The 11120-nt window shown below is 51.2% G+C and overlaps 1 protein-coding gene across 1 annotated transcript in view; it reads left to right on the forward strand.

Moving 5' to 3' along the window:
* Nucleotides 1–11120, forward strand: part of GLI2 (GLI family zinc finger 2) — a 250402-nt gene that overhangs the window by 235270 nt on the left and 4012 nt on the right. Inside the window, exons 10-14 of the mRNA XM_008574794.1 lie at nt 2478–2627; nt 5519–5683; nt 7311–7592; nt 9113–9449; nt 10896–11118. Of these exons, the coding sequence (XP_008573016.1) occupies nt 2478–2627; nt 5519–5683; nt 7311–7592; nt 9113–9449; nt 10896–11118 (1157 nt within the window). The remainder of the gene's footprint in view (nt 1–2477; nt 2628–5518; nt 5684–7310; nt 7593–9112; nt 9450–10895; nt 11119–11120) is intronic.

The following is an 11120-nucleotide window of genomic DNA, read 5'->3' on the forward strand; positions in this document are numbered from 1 at the left end:
AATTGTCATTAGAAACAAAGAAGGTCATTATATATAGATAAAGGACCAATTCATCAAAAGACTATAACAACTTTAGATATACATGTACCTAACATCACAGAACCTAAATATATAAAGGAAATATTAACAAAACTAAAGGGAAAATATACAGAAACATAATAAAAGGAAATTTCAAAACCCCACATTCAACAATAAAGAGTGCACCCAGACAGAAAATTTATATGGAAACATTGGGCCTGAACAACATTATAGATGTAATTGAACTAACACACATGTACAAAGCATTCCATACAACGGTAGCAGAATACACATTATTTTTCAGTGCACTCAGAATAGATCATGTGCTAGGAAACATAATAACTCTTAACAAATTTAGAAAGGTTAAAATAACATCAAGTATCCTTGGCCAAAATGGAATGGAACTAAAAATCAACAGCAGTAGAAAAATCAGAAAATTCATAAATATATGGAAATTAAAACAAGATGCAGCCGAACAACTAATGGGTCAAAGAAGAAGTCAAAGGGAAATAAAATATAACCTGAGTCAAATAAACATGGAAACACAGTCTACCAAAACTTAGAAAATGCAGTGAAAGCAATTCTAAAAGGAAAGTTTATAGCAATAAACACCTACATCAAAAGAAAATATATATATATATATATATATATATATATATATCTGAAATATTATCATTTCAGCACATAATCAATATAAAACAAAATTATTGAGATATTATACATCGTTTTTTAAAAATTTTCCATTCTAAGTTTTTGAAACCAGTGTGTAGTTTGCACTTACAGCCCATCCCAGTTCAGACCAGCCACATTGCAAGTGTTCAAGAGCCACACGTGGCAAGTGCCTGCTGCACTAGACAATTCGGGTCTAGAGGTTGTGGGAGGAGCGGGTGGGAGGAACGAAGGCTGGGAGAGGGGAATGAGAACAGAGAAGAAAGGAGAGGGAACGAGAAGCCTCTAAGACTTGAGTCTCACCCTCACCACCTCCCTGGTGGAATCAAGCCCACCCTGATCCAAGGTAGAGGCACGACATGACCTTGAACTAAGGGAGATGGAAGGGAAGGATGGGATCTGGATGGAGCCCTTTCAAGAGAAACCCCGTGGGAGAGGAAGCAGGATGTCTATATGCTTTCCACTCTAGTCTGTAAGTGACTCATACCACCTCTTCCCACTCCTTAGTTAAGTAAGCAACCCAAAAGATTAAGGACTTAAAGCGGACTTAAAGGGCCTCCACGCACATGCCCACACATCCCAAGTTCAAAGGTAGGAGCCACTCTAGGGAGAGCACACAGTGACAAACCCAGGGCTGAGGCCTGAAGGTGTGTGTTCACCCCATGTGCCTGGCCCGGGACAGTGCTGCCTGGGGATGAGCCTGGGGACCACTCTCCCAGGGAAGGCTTCTTGCCCGTGCCCTTCTCAGCTTGCCCTGAGGAGCAGGGCTTCCTCTCTGATGCCACGGAGTCAGCTGTGCTGTCCGTGGCAGTCCAGCATTGCTCACCTGGGCCATTTTGTCTCAGGGTCAGCCTTGCACAGTGCCCAGAGCCCAGAGCCCACCATTAGGGTTAGAACCTGGCTCCACCCACAGTTTAACTGCCAGGGCCCTGTGCAGGCCACTAAACTGTCTGAGCCTCGGTGAAAAGGGGACAAAGCCATCATCTCATGGGTCAATGCCAAAAATAGAGATGAGAATGCATTATTTTTCCATTACAATAAATTTTATTTGAAAATCTCTGAAACAATAGGGGCAAGCTTGGGAGGAGCTTCTCGTGCACCCATCATGTGTACGTCTGCCTGGCTGCAGTTAATTAGTGCCTAGTGTTTGCAGCCTGGGAGCATCATCATAGCCACCAATTCCGTACCTACCAGATCCCAGAGCCCACCCTGAGGTGAGCGGAATGCCTTTGACCATCACAGATGGTCACTCTGATGACTAACTGGAACATGCAGACAAGACAAGTAGCACACACTAGATCTTCATTTAGTGCTGACTGATGGTAATTCATGAGGAGGCGTGGCCTGGCATGTAGAGCTGGTCTTGCTGGGTTAGAGAGCTGCACATAGCAGGTGGAATGGGCAGTGAGGAGAGTGGTCTGCACATAAGAGGAGGGAGGGGGCAGTGGGGTGGGGACTCAGGCTCATAGGAAGCCGAGGTCCTGTGGGTGAGTGGTCTGTATCTAATGGGGGATGCAGTGGAGTGGATGGTCAACTGCCAGAAGGTAGTGGTCTGTGGGGTCGTCTGCACATAGTAGGTTGGGGGCCCCAGAGGGGTGGGCAGCCTGCACACAGTAGACAGGGGGTCCTGGGGCAGTGGGTGGTCTGCATATACTAGGCAGGCTCTCTGGGGTAGCAGTCTTCACATAGTATGTGCTGGGGGTCCCAGGGGGGGGGTGGTCTGCACTCCCCAGGTGGCCCTGTGGGGCGGGCAGCTGAGCTCACCCTCCTCCGGCTGTCGGTCCTGGCAGCACATCAACAACGAGCACATCCACGGGGAGAAGAAGGAGTTCGTGTGCCGCTGGCAGGCCTGCACGCGGGAGCAGAAACCCTTCAAGGCGCAGTACATGCTGGTGGTGCACATGCGGCGGCACACAGGCGAGAAGCCCCACAAGTGCACGGTGAGTGCCCCTGCCAGTGGTGTCCTTAGGGCCGGTTTGTTGGCCAGGCAAGTGGGATCACGTGTGGACATGGCTGACTGCAGGCCAACCTGGGTGGAATGGGCCACATAGCTGCACTGGCACAGGTCCTGCCAACAGTCTTCGTGTCTGTGCCCACCCTGGCCCTTGCTTATCCTGAGTCCTTGAGGCCCCTTCGCCTGCTGCTGTCCCAGACCTTGGTGAGCTTGCTCTCTGGGTGTGAGCATCTTGGTGACCATGGCGAGAGAGTGCCAGTGTCTCTGTGGTTGCTTATGTGCAACTATGAGCCCAAGGCACAGCTGTACCCCTACAGTGTGCTTGGCTGAGTGACACTGGGCAGAGGGGCTGGCACCGTGCAGGGAGAAAAGCATCATTGGTGACTCACAGCTTGAGCAATGTAGTTTGTTATTATTACATATAAAGTTTTTAGCTATTGATCTTCTATCCAGCAACCTTTCTGAATTTTGTTATTAGCACTAATATTTTGAAGAGTTTTTTTGGTTTTTCTATTTAGATAATTATTGTGTTTATGATTAAGAAGAGTTTTTCTCTCTTCAGGTCTTAAAACTTTGTCCTTTTTTCTTGTCTTCCTGTTCTAAGACTTTACAGTGTTGAGGAGAAACTAAGAGCTGGCATCTTTGTTTCTTTCTCGGTTTTACAAGGAAACTTTCTTTTTTTTTTTTTAAAAAGATGACCGGTAAGGGGATCCCAACCCTTGACTTGGTGTTGTCAGCACCACGCCCAGCCAGTGAGCGAACCGGCCATCCCTATATGGGATCCGAACCCGGGGCCTTGGTGTTATCAGCACCGCACTCTACCGAGTGAGCCACGGGCCGGCCCAGGTTGTTTTTTTTTTAAAGTGAGCTCAAAGATTAGACATTTCATACGACCTCCCTTATGGATTCGTGTCTATAATTGGTGAGACTTTTTTTTAACACAGAAATTGCTCCCCCTCAAAAGGAGAGGTTGTCCAGTCCATTCATGTGGCTGCGGCTTAGACATCTGGGAACTCCTCTTTGTGAATCACTGTATCTCATAGATTCTGAGACACACATTTAGTTCTTGTTTTAATACCTCTGAACTCAGGCTGTCCTAAAATCAATGGTGTCCAGGATCTAGTAAAATATACTACCTTTGTTGGCAAGTTAGTTTTTTTAAATTGAGGTATAAAGTTTACCCTTTTTAAAAAATGTATAATTCAGTGGTTTTTAGTATATTCACAAAGTTGTACAAACCTCACTACTAGTTAATTTCAGAATATTTTTATCACCCCCCAAAAAAACCTCAAACCCACTAGCAGTCACTCCCAATTCTTTCCTTCCCCCAGCCCTGGACAACCCCTAATCTGCTTTCTGTCTCTATGAATTTGCCTGTTCTGGAAATTTCATGAAAGTGAAGTCATACAACATATAACCTTTGTGTCTGGCTGCTTTCAATTAATGTTTTCAAGGTTATTTCATGTTATAGCCTGAATCAGCACTTTATTACTTTTTATGGCTACATAATATTCCATTGTATGGATGGAGGGTGTTTTGTTTATCCATTCATCAGTTGATGGATATTTGTGTTGTTTTTACTTTTTGGCTATTATGAATAATGCTGCTATGAACATTCACGTTCATGTTTTTGTGTGGACATACGCTTTCAATTCTCTTGGGTATGCATAACTAGGAGTGGTATTGCTAAGTCACATGATAATTTTTTCCAAAGTGGCTGTACCATTTTACATACCCACCAGCAATGAATGGGGGTTCCGATTTTTCCATATCCTCCCCAACACTTCTTGTTACCTGTCTTTTGACTCTAATCATCCAAGTGGGTATAAAGAGGTATTTTATTGTGGTTTTCATTAGCATTTCCCTAGTGACTAATGGTGTTGAGCATAACCACATGCAAAAGAGAGAGGTTGGGTCCCTGCCTTATCTTTAGAATACATGCAGAGCCTCTTGCAGCGATCTCTCCTTCTTCCCTCCTTTTCTCCTTCCCTCCCTGCCTCTCTCTCTCGTGTTCTCTCTTTCTTTCTTCCTTCCTTTCCAAAAATATTTCTTGAGTGCGTCCTTTTCATCAGGCACTAAATAGTAGGAAGACCACAATGAACAGATCTAGAAGGTCCCTGCTTTCTGGAGCTTGTATCTTACTAGGAAGGCCAAATAACAAAATGATTAAGATAATAATTGTGTCAAGGGGTACAGAGGAGAAAGGGTAGAGTGTTGTGATTAAGAATATCAGAAAAATGCTCTCAGAGGAGATGACCTAAAAACTGAGAGGGGTCGGGGTGGTTGGGTGGGGGTGGGGGAAGCTTCCAGCCAGAGGAACCAGTGGGTGTAAAGCGAGGAAGGAGGCAGCACGGTGGGCGCGGGGGTGAGGGTGGTGAGGCTCACTCGAAGACTCAAAGGACTCTGGATTTTATTCTTGGCACATTTTAATGCATAGAACAATGATTGAGAATGGCATTGGGAAACAGTTAAAAATAATATTTTCCAAGAGTTCTTAATGATATGGGAAGATTCCCACAATGTGCTGTTGATTTTAAGGAGTGGAATAAGTAACTAAATACTTGATAGGTTGCCACTTTTGGTTTTAAAAACATGTGGGGGTGAACTGCAGAGTCATCAGAATGAGACCTACCTGGAAGTCAACAGTGGCTGTCCCTGGGCAGCCAGCCGTTTTCATTGTCCTTTTTGTCCTTTTCAGTCCTTTCCACATTTTCTGGGAAGGAAAGTAACTGCTATTGTTAAAACACATGCTTCTGGGTGTACGGATGGGGTGCAGCAGAGCAGAGGCGAGGTCTTGAAGGAGGTGGGGACCACCCCCTGAGGTCAGGCCCCTGTGGGATCTGGGGTGCCCTCACTGACAGTACAGCCTCCTTCCAGTTCGAGGGCTGCTCGAAGGCCTACTCTCGCCTGGAGAACCTGAAGACGCACCTGCGCTCCCACACCGGGGAGAAGCCCTACGTATGTGAGCACGAGGGCTGCAACAAGGCCTTCTCCAACGCCTCGGACCGTGCCAAGCACCAGAACCGCACCCACTCCAATGAGGTACCATGCCGGGCACGCACACGGGGGCTGCGTGGACCATTTGACCCTGGCTTCTAGATGTGTGTAGGCCAGTAGGTGTCTGGGTGCCCAGGTGCCCCTCCCACACCACTAACCTGCAGCACAACCTCAGACACAGACCAGGACTCAGAGACCTGGATAGGCCAGTCTCCCTCTCTGTACCACATCCTCTTCGAAAGGGAAGATGCCCCGTAAGGTCCCATGGCATACTTACCCTCTCTGTGCCTCAGTTTCCTCATCTCTGCAATAAATATAATAGTGCCCTCCCCTAAGGCCATCTTGAGGCCCATGGGAGCCGAGGTTGGGGGGAGTGACCTCTCTCATCTCCGAGTGCCTGCTGTGTCACAGGACATAAGTCTGCTCCTTATCCTCAGGGGTCTTGGTGGGTTCTGCTGCCCCGTTTTATAAATGAGGAAACTAACTCTCAGAGAGAACAAATGACTTTCCCCAATGCCACATAGCTTGCCAGTTGTCCCATGGGTTTGGAGCCCAAGAGTGCTGGTTCCTCCACAGCGGTGAAAACACCTTGAGACACTACTTCATCCCCCCAAATTCACTCACAAGCAGGCGTCCCGTTGTGGAGCAGCTACTGTCTGAGCTCAGCACATGCTGGCAGGCCCAGGCCCCAGCAGCTTGAGCAGCTGGCAGTGACACGCTTCAGCCAATAGTGCTGCCTGGGCCTGCTGTGGCCATCGGCCTCCCACACTTGGGGCACAGAACAGCCTCTGTCTCCCCAGGTAGCTGGAGCCCAGAGAGGAAAGTCAAGCAGGAGCCTACTACACCCACCTCCCAGTCCCAGCCCAACCATACAATTACTGTCACCCAGGATACTGTCACTCAGGCAGACTTGGGAGAGAATGTTTCTAAAAGTTTAGACGCAGTCTGAACCCTAAAGGGACATTGCTCCAATGCATGTGATAAGTTAGAGGAATCCCCAAAGGCATTTGAACCCCTCGGAGTCACAACAAAGAAGAGCCAGCCTTGGAGAGGAGTGTGTGTGTATATGTGTGTATGTGTGTTTGTAAGTATATGTATGCATGCGTGTATGTGTGGGGGCTGTGTGTGTGTGTAAGTGTGAACCCCAGGACTGAGGTTCAGAAATCCTGAGTTTCCATCCTATTACTTGGTGACTTTGAGCAAGTTTCTTTGCCTCCCTGAGCCTATCTTTCCTCATCAGAGAGATCAAGGGTGCTAGTGCTATCTCGCAGGATATACTGAGCTCATACACTTGCTGCTGATATTCAGAATCCAAGTACTCTATTCACAGGGGAGGCAGCATTGTGATAACACAAGGCATGTATGTTCCCTCACCCCACACCCCACCACAGTCTTTCTGATCCATGTCCTCACAGTCTTGTGCCAGGAGCTCCCTTGATCATGTACTTACCTGCATGAAAAGGAGGCAGACAAGGCTGGGCTGGGGCGAGGCTCCTGCAGGCCTGTGGCTCCATCCGCAGGGTACTACCTGCAAAGGGACAGAGCACCTACCAACTGTGCCCGCCAGGCTCTGCCAAGGGACATAGCATGGCTTCAGGAGAATGGGCAGTGCACCCATTCGGAGTTTGTGCTCATATCCCCAGCCGTAACACATGCCTCGTTCTTTTCCCAGAAACCCTATATCTGCAAGATCCCTGGCTGCACCAAGCGGTACACGGACCCCAGCTCTCTCCGGAAGCACGTGAAAACGGTCCATGGCCCAGATGCTCATGTCACCAAGAAGCAACGCAATGACATGCACCTCCGTGCCCCGCTGCTCAAGGAGAATGGGGACAATGAGACCAATGCTGAACCTGGCGGCCGGGGGTCCGAGGAGAGTGCCGAGGCCAGCAGCACCAGCCAGGCCATGGAGGACTGCCTGCACATCAAAGCCATCAAGACCGAGAGCTCCGGGGTAAGCAGAGCCTGGTGGCCCGGCTGGCACGAGAGCAACTGCACGGCCGTGCCCAGGGCCCGGAACCTGATGACAGCTGTGGGCTCTGCCCTACGTCCCCTCTTCTGAGGGTGCTATGATGTCCCTCCTCTCTCCAACTCAGCATTCCTCCCTTCACCAGCTTGGACCTCTCATCAACCCTGCCTTGTCCAGGTCCCATTCCGCCTCTGACCCAGCTCCTGCTGGCATATGTGGCAGGGCTGTGGCAATGGGGATGCCCACCCCCCATGTGATCAGTCTGTGTGTGGGATGGTGGGGGGTCTCTTGAGTGTCTGCCTTTCCAGCCAGCACCGGTATTGCTGCCAGTCCCCAGCCCTCTGTCCTGTCTCTGCGTCCTCGCCCCTCTGGCCTCTGCTCCTTTTGTTCTAACCACCTGTTCTTTGTCTCCACCTCTTTTCTTCCCGACTGTACCTCCCCTAAGGATAGACGGTACTGAGGTGAGCAGAGGAGCTGGGTGGGGTGTGTGGGTGGGCTGGCATGAGCGGGGATGGGCTGGGGTACCTGTCCAGTGCCACTTCCCAGGTGGAGATTGACCTGTCAGTCCAGGCCTGAAGGGCCAGGAACGGGCTTTGGATAGGCAGAAGCAGGGCACCGCAGGTGAGACCATCAGCACAGGGAAAGGCCAGCAGCAGGAGTGGAGCTGGCAGGTCCAGAGAGCAGTGGGGACCAAGCTGCATGAGGGACAGCATGGAGGGGAGGTGTGAGTCCAGGCTGCAGAGGTGAGGTGGGCTGGCCTCTGGAGGGTCTTGAGGGCTACACTGAGGAATGTGGATGGTGCCAAAGGCAAGACCTAGGAGGTCCCTGCTTGCTTGCACTTGTCAGGGAGGAACATTGCAGCTTCTCAAAGAGGGACTAGAATTTGGGGGCATTCACCCTAGCACTGAGCCCAGAGATGCTGCATCCAGGGTAAGCTTCATCAGGGCTCAGATGCCAGGTTATAGGAGTGGAGCCTGAGTTCTGCGGCGTTCTGCACCGTGTACATGTGCCATGAACTCTTGGCCCCACTCCACCCCGACCCAGAGGTGAGGGAGGACTGCTTTGGGATGGCTATGGTGCTTAACCTTTCCAATTACCTGCCTCTGTCCTGTTGAGATAGCCCTGCGCAGTAGAAAGCACCAAGTCGGCAAGCTTTTGGTGTTCCTCACTTCATTGTGCGCACATCGCTGTTATTGGAATGCTTAAGTGCCTTCTTCCATGGCCTACGGGGTGCCCTCTGCGTGCTGGGTGCCTTCTATCCATCCACTAACCTGCACCAGAGGCAGTTCAAGTCCACCTCACAGTTGGGGAAGCCGAGGTTAACACCATCTCTTACAAACAGACAAGTGATGGTTTGCAAGCTCCTCCGAGGCAACTTCCTTTCTCTACCCCCACCTCCTGCCCCCTGGGTGTACAAGTGTGTGGTGTGTGTGCAGGCATGGATGCAGGAGCAGGGAGGCTCTCACACCCTCTGAGTCTGTGCCTTCTCACCTCATCCCCTGCAGCTGTGTCAGTCCAGCCCCGGTGCCCAGTCATCCTGCAGCAGCGAGCCCTCTCCCCTGGGCAGTGCCCCCAACAATGACAGTGGCGTGGAGATGCCGGGGACGGGGCCCGGGAGCCTGGGAGACCTGACAGCGCTGGATGACACTCCCCCAGGGGCCGACGCCTCAGCCCTGGCTGCCCCCGCAGCTGGTGGCCTGCAGCTGCGCAAACACATGACTGCCATGCACCGGTTCGAGCAGCTCAAGAAGGAGAAGCTCAAGTCACTCAAGGATTCCTGCTCATGGGCCGGGCCAGCTCCACACACCCGGAACACCAAGCTGCCTCCCCTCCCGGGAAGTGGTAAGTGGAGCCTGGGGCTTGCAGTGGGGGCGGGAGAGGGCCTGGGCAGCACCAACTGGTTCACACCCACCAAGCACCATATGCTGTCTCACTGGATGCCCACAATAGGACACATCTTACCAGCTCATTGCACAGATAAGGAAACTGAGGCTCAGAAAGGTGAAAGTGCCTTACCCAAATCTGGCAGAAGTGAAACTTAGCCTAAGCCTGTGTAGCTCCAAAACCCACGCTGTTTCACCTACACCAGGCTGTATCCCTGTAACTACCTAAAAATAGGCAGACCATGCTCATATCATCCTCTTCCTCATCCAGTTATTCGGTCATTTATTAGGCACCTGCTATGGGCCCTTGACAAAGGCCCGTGGAAGGAGAGCAATATAATCCCAGTCCCAAAGAAGCCTGTACTGCCAGATTCACACTCTTCTGCAGAACAAGCTGAGTAGCTCCAAAGACAGAGCTAAGGCTGGAGCTGTGCAGAGGAAGGAGAAAGCACTTCCAAGTGGGGAAGAGCCAGGAGGACTTCTTGGAGGAGGCAGCACTGTGCTCAGCCTCAGGGCAGGTTGGCCAGACTTTGAAATGGAAGGCATCGCCACCAAGCACATAAGTGCTGACTCTGTGCCTGGCACTGTGCTGGACACCAGGCACTCAGGCCTCAGGCTGCCCTCCAGGGCCTGACAGCCTATTATGCTGGACATTGTGATGTACCACACAGCTCTCCCTTGAAGGGAGGATGTGTTGTCCCAGCTGTTGGGGAGACTACTGGCAGATGGCCTTGAATTCAGCCCCTTGTGGGATCTCCTGGATTGCAGTCAGCTGCCTCACCCAAAGTTACCCCTTCTCAGGGTGGCCCACATCCAGTGACTGATCACTGCAGGAGTATAAAGGACCAGCCATCTCAGCCCAACTTGGGGCAGTACTGAAGGGCCATTGGAGGTCCTGACCTCCCTATGAGATCATCCTAGGCTCACTACTCCTCTGCTCACTCCTGCAGCCTTTCCTTCCTTCCACAGGTGTGGGTCTCAGGGCACTCCCTATAAGCAGCCTGCTGATTAAACTCTGTTTCAAGGGATCCAACTGGCACCAAATATCCATCCACAGACTGTGAGAGTACAAGGAGACTGTGGCCTGGGCCTTCCTAGGCTACTCATCCCCTCCTCTCATTTTTCTACAGCTGGAGAAACTGATGGCCAGAGTAAGGAGGATTTGGAAACAGGCAGGCAGTGGTAGAGCTAAGATTGGGACTCAGGCCTCCCAACTGCCACTTATCTCCCCTTAGCAATATGTCCCTTCCTTCCCTTCTTTCATGCAAAGATCATCTCTTGAGTGCCTACTGTGTGCCAGGCCGCATTCTAGTGCTCTAGGCTCTGCAGACTGACTCAACATGGTCCAGGCAGGCAGAGCACCCGCCCCTTGTCTTGGAGAGCTGACCCCTCTGCTTTCCCGCAGGCTCCATCCTGGAAAACTTCAGCGGTAGTGGGGGTGGCGGGCCGGCAGGGCTGCTGCCCAACCCGCGGCTGTCCGAGCTGTCGGCCAGCGAAGTGACCATGCTGAGCCAGCTGCAGGAGCGCCGGGACAGCTCCACCAGCACGGTCAGCTCGGCCTACACCGTGAGCCGCCGCTCCTCCGGCATCTCCCCCTACTTCTCCAGCCGCCGCTCCAGCGAGGCCTCGC

Source organism: Galeopterus variegatus, unplaced genomic scaffold, assembly GCF_000696425.1.
Source record: "Galeopterus variegatus unplaced genomic scaffold, G_variegatus-3.0.2 Scaffold1108, whole genome shotgun sequence".
NCBI lineage: Eukaryota > Metazoa > Chordata > Mammalia > Dermoptera > Cynocephalidae > Galeopterus > Galeopterus variegatus.